Source organism: Labrus bergylta, chromosome 21 (genome assembly GCF_963930695.1).
Source record: "Labrus bergylta chromosome 21, fLabBer1.1, whole genome shotgun sequence".
Lineage (NCBI taxonomy): Eukaryota > Metazoa > Chordata > Actinopteri > Labriformes > Labridae > Labrus > Labrus bergylta.
Window position 1 is genome coordinate 12,605,664 of NC_089215.1, and position 18,291 is coordinate 12,623,954.

Here is an 18,291-nt window from a genome sequence, read left to right on the forward strand (position 1 = left end):
TGTCACTGCATAATCGCGACATTTCCGACAGTCGCTGAAGGCAGCATCATCTCCATCCAGGCGAGCATCTGTAGTAACGTTACAGTTGATCAGAGGAGAGGAGGGCCGACCGAGCCGACCCGACCGGGTGTTTTTGATCGACGCTAGAAGTTATCAGTCGGTTTATGCTGCTTAGGTTTGCTTTCGAGATTTCCTGAACAACAACAGGTATGCTAACAGGATGCTGACATCGTTGTAACGCGTTGCTATGAAACACAAACGCATCTTTCCCTGAGCCGTCTGTACGTAACTAGCTAACTACATAATGGGCAGGGCGCTCGGCTAGCCTGCACTAGCAGCAGCTCGTAAGCTGTAGTTAAAACGTCAGCTAGTTAGCTCTGACGACCACCAATTGGCCTTTAAATATATAAGCATTATAGCTATTATAAGCTTTGTGCTGACAGGTGTATTCAAATTACGGCTTATGCCTTCACATGTCAGTATATCACTGTTATCTCTGCTGTATTGGATGTAAACTGGTCACGACCTAACAGGACATTTCATTATTTATTTTCTTTCAAAGCTTTGGGTGCAAACTAGCTTGTTCATCTACTGTGCTTTTTAACTTTGCTAAATTGTTTGTTAAATATCAATATTAAATTGCTCAGAGTTTCCAAACACTAGTTTTTTTGCTTGTGACATTTAAAAACATGCACATCCCTGCACATTAATCCATACTGTCATCTGTTCTGCTCATGTTAAATCTACAAATGATCCCTGCACTCATGTTCACTGCACTCATATATTGTGTAGTTTCTGCTTATAATATGTCCACACTCATGCACTTTAACTTGTGTCAATACTGTCCATTTACGACTCTGTTTTTGCACATTTACAGTCAATCATCCATATTTAATCTTCCTATTTAAGACTAGTAATGCTTAAGTTAAATCCTGGTTGTATATGTTCACATTCTTATTTTTTATATTTTTTAGTACTTATTTACTTTGTAGTTAATATTATATTGTGTTTAGATTTGCTAACATTGTGTTTTTTTACTCATATTGTGTGTTTGGATAACCTGCTGCTGTAACGCCACAATTTCCCAGTTTGGGATCAATAAAGTAATTCTGTTCTATTCGATTAAGACGGGCTAAGAGGTACTTTAAAGTTCTGTCTAGTTCATATTTTATGAATCACCTCATTATGTTTTTGGTCTACACGAGACTTCCTCTATAAGCTTTATTTTTGCTTAGGTAACAGTGCGCATAGTGCTGCATTGTAACCATTAGGTTGTAATAGTAAAAGAGTCAAATTGTGTTTGCCTAAATTGTGTCCAGCTCACTTAACAGTTTGATGGATTGTCCTGATTTAATCCAAAAAGAAGAGATGGAAAACTGGTCAAGCCCAAGAGAATATATATGACACATTTTTTTTAACAACATTTGGGTGGAACTTTTGACATCCATCTCTTTGTGAAGCAAACATAATGTTGATACCTTAAGTGACATAAACAGTATTTGATATTATACCTACCTTGGTTATTGTTTTTTTTTGTTTAGGAGGTTTTGTTTAATCTTTAGTTCTTCGAGTTAAACTGAAAGAATATTGAGTTGCTGCTTCCTGTGTGTGTTTTAAATCATGGTCTAACTTCTTTCCATGTCTTGCTGTGAAGTTCCAATAACTTCTCATTCTTTGCTTTGCTTCAAGTCGCTAGAACGTTTTTTTCTCTCTCGAGGGCTAGAAGCGACAAACAAACTTGCATTTAATGAATTAACTTCTATATGTCAAGTAAACGGTTAGTTTTCTGCTTTGATAATAACACTTGGACAATAACATTTCTATTCTGAGATTAATTGCAGGCTTGTGTTACTGCCAAGCTCCGAAAAAATGAGGTCATCAATCATGATCCTCATTTCAGTCTAAATGTGTGTCCAAAGTCTGTTTTGTTTGACATTCTCTTGTTCTTTCACAATGCATTTGACATTTACTTTTCAAACGATCTGAAGGTCTCAGAGAGTTTACCTTTAACCTAGTTTACAGTTACTGGTCCTGCTTTGCTCTGTACTCGCTAACCTCTGTGGACTAACTGTGTAAACGGGATATGCCAGAAGTTTTCAGATAGACCTTTGACCAGACAATCTCTAGTATTGTTGGCCGATCATTTTTAACACAGCTGTAAAAGCATTAGCATTAAGTGAACTGGGAAGCAAAGTTGCACACAAAGCTTTCTATTAGTTCTAATCATGCAAACCAGTCAAAAGGATATATTTCATGTTAGGAGCGGGCCTTTTTTAATGTCTTCGGTGTGGGCAAGGTGCGTTTGGTCTGTGATGGCACTGAAAGAAAGGACTTCAATGTTTTTATTTTTTTTTAGTGCAGGCTCAACCTGAAGAGCAGAAGGTCGACGGGGTCTGCGCACGATGAGAGAATTGTGTGTGTGTGTGTGTTTGCCTTTTGTAAACAGAGACCACACATAGAGAGCAGACGTGGCCTCAGCAGGGTTGCGGTGGAGCCGTGTCACAGTGACTGAACCTTAGGGCATTATCCATAGCCTATTTGTGGAGGAAAATCAATTTCCTTTGTGAAGAGAAGGCAGTTATTGCCTTAAACAGAACAAAAAAACAACCAAACATATCGGCAGCCGGTCAGTGCTTTCCTATCAAACTGTCAATTTCAAGCTGACAAAAAAAAAAACATGTAATTCTTCATCAGCTCAATCATCTGTGAGTCATCTGTGAGTCCCTTCACAGAGCTTTGTACCACCTTCAGGACTTTGCTAAAGAGTTTCATAAAGAGGGATTGCGTTTTTTCTCAAAGCATAATAGATTTACTGTTGGCAGTTCACATTGTTCCTTTCTCTGAATTTCTCATCAGACATGTTGCAGGCAGCTCTTACTGTCCTGTGATTAACTGGGTCTTTTTTTTTTTGTGGTAGAAGAAGCATCTGTGGGTTTGGGTTTGATGTTCCTACCCATGTGCCTCAGGTGGTTATCTGCTTATCTGCCCCTTGTGTGCATAAATGTCCCAGTCATGGTCCGTCCAAATGTGTGCGTTCATCACCTGAAAGACATTTTCGTTTGTATTAGATGCAAAAGATCAAGCTGTTTTTTTTCCGCAATTTAAAGAGAATATGGAGCAACCTTGTTTCATATATTAGGTCTTTAACAACCATCGAAACCTGAAAGACAGTTTTGCTGTAAACTAATCATGTCTCTTTATGCTCCTGATAATGTCCACTGGATATTTAAACAGGTTTGTTTGTACTTATCAACATAGCTGTGAGGAACACTGAAACAAACAAGACTGTCAGTATTTGTTTATGTTCGGGCCATGTTTAAAAAATGTTTCAAGTGTCTACGATGTTTGAGGTATGATATGCCTTTAGGGTGGTCGCTGACTATTAGCATGATAGTTTACTTTTCTCTCTCTCTCTCCCTCTCTCACTCTCTCTTACTCTCTCTTGTCATTGTGCGCAGTCATCATGGCAGAAGCCCACCAGGCAGTGGCCTTCCAGTTCACCGTCACTCCGGAGGGCATTGATCTTCAGCTGTCCCACCAGGCCCTCACTGAGATCTACCTCTCTGGTGTGCGCTCCTGGAAGAAACGCATCATCAGACTCAAAGTAAATCCTCTCTGGCTGTCATGCCTGTTCGGCTGTTTAGTTTGTTTATGCTTAGCCTTTGTCTCTGTCCCCAAACTGTCTATAATAATCTCAGTCATGCTTACAGCGTGCCTCTTTCTCCAAGTTATTATCGCTTTTTCTTCTCCTTTCTGAGTGTCAGCACTTGCATCTGAATCAGGGCTACATGCAGGAGAATATTCCAAGTGTTTTGTCTAGTCAGCCTCTCCGGGTAACAGTGTAATATTTAGCTCATTCTTCGCTGTTTGCAGGTTTACAGCAGCTTTTTTTTTTTACTGCAGTTTGACTGTGTATCAGTTATCAGTGTGCTTATGAAAGGGAAAGCTTGCTCTCATTGAGTTGCTCCATTGTTATGTGTGTAAATCAATCAATAATGAGGACTGTCTCACTCACTGTGATACTATCTCTTGTTTGTGAGTTTCCTCATGCCTTTTATTTGATCCTCACTTCCATGGCTCATTCAATTTTCTGAGCAATGTGAACGTCATTCCAAGTTATATTTGATGTATACGCTTTTAGACCAACTCAAAAACATGAAGTTAAGGTTACATGGCTGATCATTTGGTTTGTAAGTAAGGATCATTTCTGACCTCAAGATAAATCAAGTTGAGAAGTGATTCGTCAGTGTGTGTGCATGTCATTGTACTCATTATAAACAGGAAGGATGGAATCTAAAAAGACTTTCTCATCTCTCATATGAACAGAACAGTGTGATAACTGGAGTGTATCCTGCTAGTCCCTCCTCCTGGCTTTTTGTGGTCATAGCAATCCTGGCTACAATGTACACTCGTTCCGACCCCTCCATGGGACTCATAGCAAAGATACAGGAGCACCTTCCCGTCAGGTAACACAACCTGTGACCGAGAATAGTGCATGTTAAAATTCTACTACTACTTATAAAACAATCTATGTCAACGTAACGTTTAATGTGGTTGAAACAGGCCCTTAACCCTTCCCGTTCTTCCTTTTGTTCCAAATTGTCTTCAATTGCTTTTTTTCAATCAATTGTTGTTTTCTCTTTCCTCCTGTTAGCTGTTATGTTACCTCCAGTTAGCTCTTGTAATTTAGATTTTTTAAAAATTGCATATAGTTGTTTTTCCATCCAATTCTTTGTTCTGTTTCTTGATCCCTGCTGATCTTCTTGGCTCTGTGATCTGTTTCACTTTCATTTTTCCCATTTTTTTCCCCCCCATCCTTCCTTCTCTTCTTACTGTTTACAGCCAGTCCATGAGTTCCCAGTGCCAGGCGCTGGTGTCAGCAGTGGTGTTCAGCACCATGCTCTGGCTCCTGCTCATCTTCACAATGCGCCTGTGCCTCAAGCAGCTCCTCTCCTACCACCGCTGGATGTTCGAACAGCACGGCAAGATGTCCAACACCACCAAAGTCTGGGTGGTCAGTGTTGTTTTACACCTTCTTGTTACTGTTATCTAGATTTTATATATGATTTTTAAGACATACAATGCTCTGCAAAAGTAGTTAAAGAAGAAGAACATGAATCATTTCTATGTCCTCACTGTAGTATTTTGTTATGTTTCTATGCCAGGCGCTGGTGCGAATCTTCTCTGGCAGGAAGCCTTTGCTCTACAGTTACCAGGCGTCGCTGCCAAACCTGCCTTTGCCGGCCATAAAGGACACAGTGAAAAGGGTGAGACGTCACAGGAAGCAGAGGAAATGATAACATGCTGATTTCTGACCATGAAACAGATGGATCGCTTTCTCACATTCACTATTTTCTGCCTCTGTTACACCAAAATAGCTCTCTTATTGTTTGAGTTTTTGTCGATGTATTTCAATTTATTTTAGTGCACAGTATCTACCGCACTGAACAGAGATATAACCGGTATCTGTAGATGTAATGGAGAAAGGATTTTGTGTATGATACCAGCAGAATCTGATGTTGTTGTAGTGGCAGGAGACACTGCTTCCACTTCTCTAACTGTGGGTGGTAATTTATGCTAATTCATTGGCTGTGAACCTTTTTCTCTGTCTCTGTGTTTTATAAACCAAATGTCTGATGGTCATTTTATAACTGCTGTAGGATGCTTTTTATGATTTAATCAATTGGGTTTTTTTTTGTTTAGTACCTGGAATCCGTTCGTCCCCTGATGGACGACGAAAAGTACGAACGCATGACCCAGCTGGCGGCAGAGTTTGAGAGCAGCCTGGGTAACCGTCTGCAGTGGTACCTCAAGCTCAAAGCTCTCTGGGCTGCCAACTACGTAAGTTGTTAACCACGGTGCTCTTGTGAAGTGTGGCTTCACGGCACTTTAATGTCCTTAAGCAAAGCAGTCCGGAGGAAATTTAAAATTCCATTAACAATGCACATCTTTGTGAGGTTGTATGGTGTGAATAATTTATCTTTTCTGAATCTATGAGTGATTAAAGTGCCAGTGGGCTCCAACAGTAGATTTCTCATTTTGTGTGTGTGTGTGTGTGTGTGTGTGTGTGTGTGTGTGTGTGTGTGTGTGTGTGTGTGTGTGTGTGTGTGTGTGTGTGTGTGTGTGTGTGTGTGTGTGTGTGTGTGTGTGTGTGTGTGTGTGTGTGTGTGTGTGTGTGTGTGTGTGTGTGTGTGTGTGTGTGTGTGTGTGTGTGTGTGTGTGTAATTCTTCAGGTCAGCGACTGGTGGGAGGAGTATGTGTATCTCCGTGGACGAGGTCCAATAATGGTCAACAGTAACTATTATGGCATGGTATGAAAATCCTTTTATCTTGTCTGGCCTTAACTTTTAGCTGTGTTTAATGTTGGACAACAGGCCATAAAGGTTAATACGTTTAGTTTTAAGTATTTATTCTTTACATCTTATATAGGCAATCATTTTTCACTAGGAGACAAATCACTTTTCTTTTTTTTCACTACTGCTTGTTGGAATTAAAACTACTCGTATTTTAAGTTTCCGTTAATCCTGAAAAACAATCAACGGAGGATTTCTGATCTTTTCTAAATACATTCAATCAATTATCATACATTACATGCATACAGTACGAATGGGAACATTTTAAAGATATGGCTTCTATAAACACAACCTCAAGCTTTGTTATATGAATGATCTGTAGTTTCTCGAAAATTAAAGTTTAATGACATATTTATAAATATACTTTAAGTGATCTCTGTCTTTGCAAGCTGTACATAAAGATACATTGTGCAATGCAATGTAGACGCTACAAGTAAACAATCAGCAGCACATCTGCTTGGTTAACGAACCGTATACGTGGTTACGGCATTAACGAGATGTTACCGGATAAAATAAAGTCTGCCCCGTCATGTTGGAGGATGTAACAGCAGCAGCATTTCCTCCTGTAGCCTGTACATTTTTACATGTTGAGGACACTGACTATGCATGCACAACAGTGGGACTTGAGAGAGGTGTGATGTAAAAAATATCAAAAAGGTTTTGTATATGCTGTGATATCACCTTTAAAAAAAGATATATTACTCAGTCAGACAACACAGTTCCCTAAATATTCTGTCTGATAATCACTCATGTGTCATCCTTACTTTTTGTTTGTCCTTCTCCCCTCAGGACTTCTTACATGTGACCCCGACACCCATCCAGGCAGCCCGAGCTGGAAATACTATTCATGGTTTCTTCTTATACCGACGCAAACTCAACAAAGAAGAGCTCCAACCTGTGAGTTTAGCTACATGTTAGAAGAAGCTGCTCCTCTTAAATGAAGGCATTCGTTATTCATTTGTCTTTGCTATGGCAACAGAAGACTTGAGCCCCATGTCCACCCAGCCATTTTTTTTTTCCTTTCCAAAGGTTTGATACTCCCGGTATTATTGCCACCTACAGATTGTGTCTTGTACCCACATCCTCTTTGCTCCCTGTCTGCTGGGGTCAAAACGATCTCAATTATAAAACATGCAGTAAAAAGCAACGGAGCAGTGTGGGTCATACAGCGGCCGTTATCAAAAGTCGGTTGTCGTAGAGACAAGACTGACAGCCAGCGCTTATCTGCTCGGGAAAAAAAACGCTAGGTGGACACATGGGCCTTGAAGTGACAAATTCACAGACAGTCTTTCCTCTGTTGAACCCTGATATGTAATAATCTTGAAATCAATTGCACTTGTTATGAATTAGTTTGTGTTTGAATTGTGTGAAAGTCAGCCGTCAGTGTTTGTGTGTCATAATTTGTTTATGGTTGATTGCATGTGCATGACCATTATTTATTTGTTTTCCTTCATGTGCTCATTGCATTCTCACTCTCATCCCTGCTTTTTGTTTCCCTCCCCTTTGCTTGCCTTTTTTCTCGTTTTACCTCCTATGTGTCTTCTCTTCTTTATTTTATTTCTCTCTCTCGCTCTCTCTCTCTCTCTCTCTCTCTCTCTCTCTCTCTCTCTCTCTCTCTCTCTCTCTCTCTCTCTCTCTCTCTGTCTCTCTCTCTATCTATCTCTTTTTGCTTGACACTCTGTTCCCTCCATTGCTCTCCTCTTCGTCCTTGCCTTCGTCTACCAATCTCTGTTTCCCAGATTCGTATCCCTGGCACTTCCATTCCCCTGTGTTCAGCTCAATGTGAGAGGCTGTTCAACACCACACGCACTCCTGGAGAGGAGACCGGTAAAGAGACTGACCCAAACACACATGATATCAAACTTGTGTGATAGAATGTGTGTGTTTGTGTGTGTGTGTTTTGAGCATGAGTCATAATTCATCTGCTGTACAGCACATCCTGTCCTTTTTCCATCTGTCTCCGCTCACCTTCTGGTCTTATCTCAGGTCTGTCTGGGTTTCTGGGAAGTGTCTGTCTCTAAATAATGTCTATTTTCTTCTGCCCACACATTTCTGATTTCTCCACTTTTTTTTCTCCTCTTTGCTTCTCTTTCTATGTCATCCGAAAACTCTCCTGTATTTTCTATCATCCCATTTCTTTCCCTCTTTTTCTCCCTCACTTGTCTTTTGGCACTCCATACTTTCTACTTCCTGCTCAGTGGTTGTTGAGGTCTGCAGTTCCTTGCTGTTCATATCAGTTTGAGCGGATGTTTGACACTTGTCGAATCCCTGGAACACTTACAGGTATTATTTCAATTTTTTACTAAACTGGCCAGCTCAAAGTTTGGAATCTCTACATTTCAATCTGATATGATAGCAAAATAAATGCGCTTGAATTAAGAATGAAGAAGATACTTCCCTGTCTCATACATGGTTAGTATTCAAACATCTTCAAAGCTAGTTATTTCAACATTTTTTTTTTATTCCTCTACTTTTTAAACAGGCCTGAAGTTATCTATTGAAAGTCATCTTAATTCCCCTCGTAGCACAATATATAGGCCAGACCAGCTTAAATCCCTATGATTGTAGTTGTATTGCTTAAAGATAAAAAAAATCCTAATCCCTTTTCCTTTTACATGATTTGTTAAGTACAGTCGATACAAAACGTAATTCTCACTCTTACAACAGATGCTCAGTTGTTTGACAGGGGAACAAAAGCCTTACTTTAGTTCAAGAGAACTCAAACTCATTTATAGAATTATACCCTGGGAAAATTAATTCTAACATTTATTCTGACACAATTTCACTTCAGGTTTTTAAAGATGAGAAAGCCTTATAACACCCCTCTCGACTGAGCCCAACAGCTCAGTCTCTTTAGGTGTAAAAATGATGATTCAGCCTTTACTTCATCTCTGTGCTGAACATTTGATAGAGACCTTGATAGAGGTGTTACCTCACGGCAAAGGAATGTGTGCCTCCTTTATTGCCAAACACTTGACAGTGCACCAAATGCCATAGTTCATTCAACAATTTGAATTTCATTGTTTTATTTAATTTACATACTTTATTCATCTCTGAGGGGAACACTCTGTTATTGAGAAACATGCTTCTAACACATTTAGGCCTGAATTATTCACGAGCACAAACAGGACCTATGGACATGCATTAATGGAGAGATGTCAGAGTGGGGCTGCTGCACAATGTAAAAAAAAAAAAATGTAATCAAATTCATATACATAAATGTGGCTGTAATTGTTTTACAGTTATTCAGTGAAAGGATGCTTCCTTCTATCCAATATATACAGTATATTATAATATATTTAACTGGCTGCCTAGCTCATAATTCCCTGAATTTAAAATTGTATTAATTGTATTAAACTTTTCCTGTTCAGTGATTAAAGCTGATGCAGACAGCGTTCTATTCACAAAATGTTACAAGCAGGAGTAAAGACATATATCAATCACTTATATTTAGCTTAAAGTAATGTTGATTTTTTTATGGGATATTTAATCTACATGTCTGTATTTGTTTTGAAATGTTATCCATATCCAGAGGACAAGACGTACACAGATCTTTAATGAAGGGTGTCATCTTTGATGGCTTTGTGACATTTCCACTTATTTACAGTTTCTTCTTCTTTCTATTTTTATCCAAAGACAATGTGCAGCATTGGCAGGACAGTGACCACATAGCAGTTTACCACAGGGGGCGTTACTTCCGCTTAAAAGTGTACCAGGCAGGCAGACTCCTGTGCCCACGGGAGATCGAATTCCAGATCCAGAGGATCCTCGATGACCCTTCACCTCCCTGCAAAGGAGAGGTCCATCTCGGGGCCCTGACCGCCGGAGACAGGTCAGTCGAAAAAGCCACAATGTCATTGATCACATGGAACATACAGCGCACCGCATCTTAAGTGTAACATATTATGTTCCTTTGAAATATTTCCCAGAGTTCCATGGGCTAACGCAAGGACAAAGTATTTCAGCAGTGGGGTCAATAAACGCTCTCTGGACTGCATTGAGAAAGCTGCCTTCTTTGTTTGCCTGGATGATGACGAACAGGGCATGATGGGAGATGACCCGGTAGCGAGCTTAGATCGCTACGCCAAATCCTTGTTGCATGGGAAGTGTTACGACAGGTAATGTGACACTCAACTGAACACTTTCTTGTGAACATGTAATTAGAGAACTGTCTCTTAAAAGTAGTTTGATTGGTGCGATGATCTTTGTCAGGTGGTTTGACAAGTCGTTCTCAGTAGTTTACTACAAGAATGGAAAGACTGGAGTTAACGGAGAGCACTCATGGGCCGATGCACCCGTGTTAGCACACTTATGGGAGGTAAGGAACCAACAGAAAAGTATGTTGCCAACTTCAGGGTTTTGAGAAAAGGCACTCACTCACACCAGTGATTGTGTTTACAGACCACGTTGGCTACAGACTGTTTCCAGCTCGGTTACAACACGGAGGGTCACTGCAAAGGAGAGGTGGATACATCATTACCACGGCCACAGAAGCTGAACTGGGAGATCCCTCCAGAAGTGAGTTATCCATTTACACATTTCCCCTCATTCCTGTACTCCGTTAGCTGTATTACCACTTATCCTATATTGTAACAGGCACATCATTTACCTGTCTCTCTGTATGCTCATTACACCGCTGTGTTGAATTGAACATGAATAAATAATAATGTTGGTTGCTTTCAATGTGGTAAACATGTGGTAAACATGTTGTCGATATAATGTAAAACTTTTCAAGATATGCTCATTTGTTTTTTATTGCCATAGTTAAATATGAATATCACTTTAATGTGTAGGCTATATATATATATATATATATATATGAGGTAAAAGCAGAGGGTGGTTAGCATAGCATAGCATATACACACAAGCAGGAGCACGGCTCTGTCCAGAGGCAAAATAATACACCTTTATTTTTACGTTTTGTCTTAATTACTCAACTTTATTGGATTTTTTTACATAATCTGTTAAATTCAGGCAGATCACTAAACATCTCCCTCATGACCATCTTCACAACATGTTGCATTAACTAACAAGACTCTAGTCTAAAAAGCAGACTCTAGCCAAGCTTCTGTAACTTCATATCTAGTTTCCACACAAAATTGTTCAACAAATAATAACCGAATAAAGGCGATTTGTAAAAATGTCAAATTATCTATGTGCAGTTTATCTGTAAACACACTGCCATGCATTGTGCTGTGATTCTTTGTAAAGCGTACTCATTACTAAAAACTACATGGAAGCATCGCTTATAGCAATGAAAAGGTTTCTCAGCCCTGATGATGTTCACTATTTGGATGTGTCGCTGTCAGTGTGAGGAGCAGATCTCTCAGTCCATGGAAGTGGCCCAGGCGCTGGCTGACGATGTGGACTTCCACGTTTTCGTCTTCAGAGACTTTGGCAAAGGAAAGATCAAGAGGTGCAAAGTCAGTCCAGATGCCTTCATCCAGATGGCTATTCAGCTAGCTTACTACAGGGTGAGTGTCCCTCTGAAACACATTCACATTACTCACACCTACATGATTAAAAGGAAGACATTCTGTCTGATGCTGTAGCTCGGTACGCTGAAAGGCAAAGGGACCTTACAGATAAAGGTCAGCATCAGCATGAAGATACATTTGACAGCTGAGCAGAAAGAATACATTGTATGTTGACGTCAGTGCATTGATTTGTGGACTCTTATATCATCTGTTGCATTGAGGTTGTTTTTTTGCGTTCCAGTACCGGGGGACGTTTTGTTTGACGTACGAAGCCTCTATGACCCGTCTATTCAGGGAGGGCAGGACTGAGACAGTACGCTCCTGTACCAATGAGAGCAGTGCCTTTGTCCGAGCTCTGGACGGTGGAGAGGTGAGTCCATGTAAACTGTAAATGTTTATCACTTCCACAGTGTTTGAGGAAAATTGAGAGGTGAAGATTATTATGTTTTTTAATCAAAATGTCAAACCCTTATTTTATGGAATTTTCAATTTACTTTAAAGAATTTCCAGTTGCACTAACAGCAGTGTAACACAAAATGCCTTTTAGAAAGAGGTCTGTTTGCATCAGAAACAGACATACTTGTGGAAGTACAGTTTTTAACACACTGAGAGGAGCAGTGAGGCTTATTGTTGTCACTTAAATCAGTGTTCAGTGTTTTCATCACATAGACTTGACCACATAGGTGACCTGCACATGTGATTTAACATCCTCCCAAGTATCATTGGCAACTAATTTTATCAAAAAGCAAATTGATGAAGAAAACCCAAAATGATATTGAATGAAGCACAAAAACAGCAGATCAAATGTTGAAGAAATTCCACATTATTTGGAAAATGATGTGCCCATTTAGAATTTGATGCCATCAACATGTTTCAAAAATGTTGGTGTACGGTCTATTTAACACTCTGTTGCATCACCTTTTCTTTTTCCAAACATTTTCAGAAGGATGCAGAATTTTTGTTTCTGGTTAAAGAAGGTTTTTACTGTGCATGGTAGACTTTCAGCGACCATTTGTGAATACAGTATTGACCTGTGTTCACACTCCATGTTCAATAGATAGAGGAGAAAGATAACAGCCACCAATACTGCTTTTTGTCTTTTGTTTAAATCGTTGAACTGTTAGTCTGCACAGAGTGGTGAATCCCTCCCCATCTTTACTTTAGAAGGAATCAGCCTCTTTGGGATGCTTTCTTTAATACTCAGTCATGCTACAAACCTGTTTCAGTATAACCTTATTAACAGTGAGATGCTCCGTCAGGTGTTTTCTTAACTATTTAACAGCTGTTACTGTTTTTTGTTGCCACTCGCCCAACTTTTCTGAAACATGCTGACTGCATCAAATTCAAATTCAAATTCAAATTCAAATTCAAATTCAAATTCCAAATGTAATCTCTCCGTTTCAACATTCAACATGTTGTCTTTGCGCTACTTTCAATCAATGGGGTTTCAATGTTTGGCAAACAACCACATTCTGTGTTTATTTACATTTTACACAGTGTCCAAACTTTCAGGAATGTGGGTTCAATGTAGAGGTGTCTCAGAAAAAGCAAGAGCGTTTGTATCGTTTGTAAGACAACACTGAAATAATAAAGATAAAAAAGAAGAATGTAAGAGGTGAGATAACAAATATGACCTATAACAAAAAGGGAAATGCATTCCTTGAAACATCCTTCCTTGAAAGCTTCAGTAACAGAGGCATACTGGGTTTGAAAGTCTTTCCACTCCATCTGTGTTTCTCCTACGCCTCCTCATTTAATCCCTTCCCAGCTTTTTTTCTGCTTAATAACTTAGATCAGAGGTTCAATAACAAGGTTGTATGAAGGCTGTAGGATTACACGGACTGCAAATGAATGTGATCATAGCAGCTGGGTATGAGTAAAGTTTTTTACACACACTGTATGAATAAACACGCTCAGAACTTGATATAAGAAATACCCTCCAAAAAAATCCAAAAGCTTCACAGCATCTTGGCAGAGAAGAATTTAATAGATATTATTATTGATTGTATGATCAAAAGGTGGAAGGCTTATTCTTAAAAAAAAACAAAAAACAGTTTCGTCCTCACTTATCAATAAGAGTATTGCTGCTTCCTTCCTCCCAGATCAAAACTGATCAGTTCTATTTTGAGCTCACTAAACTTATCTGCCGATTGTATATGCTTTACAGTACAGTGTCTTTTTTACTCTGTAATATGCAAAGCGGTCATACCTCATGCTTTTCTTCACCAGCCAGCAGATGTTTGCAGGCGTTTGTTCCGTGCAGCATCAGAGAAGCACCAAAATCTGTACCGCTTGGCAATGACAGGAGGAGGCATCGACAGACACCTCTTCTGCCTCTTTATAGTGTCGAAGTATCTCGGAGTAGACTCTCCTTTCTTGAAAGAGGTGGGATTTCTTTAGTTTGTCACTTTTTTTTTTTTTTTTTTTTTTTTTTTAACATGAGACTGTCCTCTCCAGTATCAGTACGTAACTGAGCCAATTGATCAGCCACTGCAGCAAACTTAAGCTATTGCTTCTTGTGCGTGTTCCAGGTACTGTCAGAGCCCTGGCGGCTGTCCACTAGTCAGACTGCGATGCAGCTGCAGCTGTTTGACTTGGTCAACCATCCAGAGTACATCTCCTGTGGAGGGGGCTTTGGACCGGTCAGTGCTCTCCTCCTTTTTTTTCTTTATCTGTCTTTGTGTTCTGACATCCATCAAGCAGCAATGATTATAAACATCACCTCTCCCTCCTGCAGGTGGCGGATGACGGTTATGGGGTGTCCTACAGCATATGCGGAGAAAACAGGATTAACTTCCACATCTCCTGCAAACACTCATGTCCAGACACTGTGAGTCTTATAACAAACATAGACTGTATAAAAAGAAGGATGACACAACCGCTCCAAAAAGGTGAAGCATTTTGCGTTCCCCCTCATCATAACTGCTGCACTGAAGGTCATAGACCTCTTTCATGTTAACAGATGGGACATGGGGCAAACTGGAGAATGAAAATACACGTCATAATTGTATTTTCCCAAAAATGGTTTACCTCATTATAATGCTGATCATGCAGATTAATGCCTCATTGTCCACTTTGTAATACCGTGATTAACAGCTCAGTTGGTGTTAGCAGAGTAGAGGAATAACTTTGAGAGAAAACAGAACAATTCCTTACGCAATAGTCACTAAACTGTCTATAACCGTGAGTATCTGCTGGAAACCACAATGTCTATTCTGCGATGGACTTTGCCAGCCTGAGGGATCTGGCTTTAGTTCGCAGAAGGGACAAGACAGACTCGGTCAGGGCTCGTCCCACAGGGATATCTTTGGCTTCACTTTTGAGCAATGAGAGGGGGTGGAGACACGTCATCCATCTTTATATACAGACCATAATACAAATGATTACTGTTATTCTGAGAGAGAAAAGCTTCTTACAGAAACATTCATTTCCTTTGCCCACCCTCCCAGGACGCTCACAAGTTTGGTGCCGAGATCATGAAAGCTCTACATGACCTGTTGCAGCTGCTGAGCCCGAACCAGCACCAGCACGAGCCCCGCAAGACAGAAGATAAATCGACTGAGGTCAAGAAAGACCTGTAGGCGTTCACTCAGGGGAGGAGGATGCTGAAGGGAAGGTGTGCAAGCATTAATCTAACACTGGACTGTTCTGTGAGACATTTATATAATGTTGGAGATTTTTTACAGAGTACCATCTGTATATGCGTGTTAATAGTGGGTGTGTAAGAAGGAAAAGGTCCATAGAATTACAAAATATAGAGATGCGTTTTATATGGAAGCCCATTTCTGCCAATTTAACTGAAAAAAAAGCTGTAGGTTTTAAATAGACGTTTTACTGTATTACAAACTATTAACTCTGTGTTATCAAATCATAATTATCCAAACATGTTGAAAAGCTTTCTCTAATCAATGACTAGAATTCATATGAGAGAATAGATCTGTGAGTCAAGTTTTCTTTTTTTAATGTTTAGAGATAGAAAGTAGTAAAACTTTCTAAGTCAATATTTTACAGTAGTAAATCATCATCATTTTTTAACTTTGTTTTTTAAAGTTTTGCATTATTACAAAACAAGTTATAGAACGCCACAAACATGTGGATTAACATGTGGACATTCTGAAGAGGTGCTTTTTCTTTTATATACAGAACCAAGTCATTTATTGACAATACAAATAATGAATTCAAGACACCACGTCATTTGATTGAATCCTTAAGAAGTGTTTTAAGATCGTTTAAAACAAGTTTTTCCAAATACTACATCAATATTTGGTAAAACTGGGGATGTATTTGTACTAGGAGTCTTTACTTAGAGATACGTAGTACTTATTTAGAACTATTGTTTTAAATTATATGGAGAAAGTTACTCATGACAAACGGGACCTCATCTTTTCAGAACATTTGTGGAAATGGGCTTCCAGCGAATCAAGTGAAGTTAATTGGTTTAGTTTTAGCACACAATCTATTGAAAATATGTATTCATGAACCCTAAATGTGGAAGAACTTATTGTCACATTGTGTCATTACAAAAAGGCAATTATGAATTGCACCACTCCAAAGGTCAGGGGAAGTTGTCCCGAATGCTTCACCTTTAAATTTCAATATTCATGTAAATTCAACGTCAGTGTGTTTGGACAACAATAGGTTAAACTTTCTGAGCCACGATCTTCGATTGAATCGGTTTTAAAATGCCAGTTGAAAGTGTGCGATAAATGCTGAGTCAGGGGGGAGGAGACGTGCTTGCCTGGTGACGTGAAGTTTCCAACATCTGAAGGCAACTCTGCTGTAACAGTGAGCCCAGGTGTTTAAAAAAAAGCGTAGAAGTCTGTGACTTCTCAGTGTTTACTCTTTACATTTAGATCTGCTTCATACAACAACACGATTGTAATGCTGTGCTGAGAGTGCCAGGCTCTTTATACATGTCGTGACATAACTATGCTCTTATTTATTCATATTTTAACTGCTTCTACATTCAGTGCCAAATCACCCAGGAAATGACATTTACATTATTTTTACTAAAGTATTTAAACTGTACATACAAATAAAGCAGTTTAGATTTTCTTTGAGTGGTCAGCACGTATTTCAAAGTTACCAGGGTCTGTCACAACTGTCACTGCACTCTTTGAATCTGTTTTGTAGCTTTTATTTGTATCACTGTGGTAATAAACAAGCACCTAAACAATGCAAGCTCCAAGCTTTTTATGAAAACCACACCCCGGTTTTCAGTGTCAAGCAGTGCTGCAGGTCAGATGTGGACTATTTGATGTGACATTTTGTAGCTTTGTAGCATCTGATTCAAAGGATTGTGTGTGACCAGTGATGCCCATTCCTCTTTTATTCTCCTTTTATTATTGCCTTCTCTCTAAATCAGTTGAGCTTGCCTCATTGTGTTGCATTTTGATGCAATATAACACTGGAACATAAAGCATTCTTAAAGAAAAGTCTGTGTTTATTTGTTGCATAAAAGATTACACCATTTACTTTGCATTACACTCTTGTAAAATAACCCTTCTACAAGCAGTAAAAAAAAAAGTGCCGGTAAGTACAGCCTCTGTCAATACCCTTGATAGAAAAGGAGCTTTACAACGCACACACTCCATTGTTATGGAACTGCCTTTCCACTCATCTCTGAACAAACCGATCCACACCAAGGACAGAGGTGGTCCAACGTTCCTCAAATATTTGCTGTAATGTCTGATTTTTCAGTTTGGCTCCTCCCTGTGGCCAAGTCTGTGTAGTTTACTTGACAAGCTCCTCAGTGTCCCTCCATGACTTGTTTCGAAGAAAAACCCTAAGCTACTCAATAACTAATACCAGAGTAGAACCAGAGGCAAACATGTGCTGCTTTTCTCAGGTTTACATTAGTTAAAACTCAATGTATTTGCTGGACTGTTGGAACAAAGACGGAAAAGAAGAAAATGTGATGGATATTTTCACTACTTTCTGACATGTTACAGACCAATAACTAATATGTTAATTATAAAAAACGAGCAGAAAAACACATGTACCTGTTTGATGCATGACTTATGTATTCCTTTACACATTGCACAATGTCTGTCGATACTAACACAAAAACATTGGCTACAACTTCTTGGGAACTTTTTAAAATATTGATTTCTTGATATAAACTTTCTTTCTCTGCCGGATATCTAGATGTCCCCTCTGCCAACCCGACAGTCCTGAAAACCTTTGTTTCTGTGGGTATGACCTTGGGTGTGCTCAGTGCTACAGTTGTAACCACACCTTTATCTTGTGGTAAGAGTTTACTGTAGAAATACACCAAGATCATCCTCTATGTTCAATATATCAAATTGGTTCTTTTTATTTACCTGAAGCAGGGAGGCTACCTCTTGAGAGGAAAGATCACTTCTGCAGGTTTTGTGACCTTTTCTTCTCCCGAGTCTTTAGGTTTTGTGTTTCCGTGATTCCCAGAGAGCATTCATGTGTATCTTTATGAAAATTCTGTT

At 39.4% G+C, this 18,291-nt stretch overlaps 1 protein-coding gene across 2 annotated transcripts; it reads left to right on the top strand.

The window, feature by feature from the left end:
* Positions 1–17: 17 nt before the first annotated feature.
* LOC109987760 (carnitine O-palmitoyltransferase 1, liver isoform-like) lies at positions 18–17,265 on the top strand. Of its 2 annotated transcripts, none has more exons than XM_020638966.3 (19): positions 18–207; positions 3,459–3,604; positions 4,327–4,466; positions 4,843–5,014; positions 5,166–5,267; positions 5,704–5,841; positions 6,234–6,311; positions 7,143–7,250; positions 8,093–8,180; positions 9,990–10,185; positions 10,283–10,471; positions 10,566–10,671; positions 10,755–10,871; positions 11,663–11,827; positions 12,072–12,200; positions 14,060–14,215; positions 14,362–14,472; positions 14,568–14,660; positions 15,280–17,265. In XM_020638966.3, exons 2-19 carry the CDS (start codon positions 3,464–3,466, stop codon positions 15,409–15,411), a joined length of 2,361 nt encoding a protein of 786 aa, XP_020494622.2. In that variant the 5' UTR covers positions 18–207; positions 3,459–3,463; the 3' UTR covers positions 15,412–17,265. The 2 variants fall into 2 exon arrangements, with proteins under 2 accessions (XP_020494622.2, XP_065806091.1); XM_065950019.1 differs by lacking the exon at positions 8,093–8,180 and adding an exon at positions 8,552–8,636.
* The last annotated feature ends 1,026 nt before the right edge of the window (positions 17,266–18,291 follow it).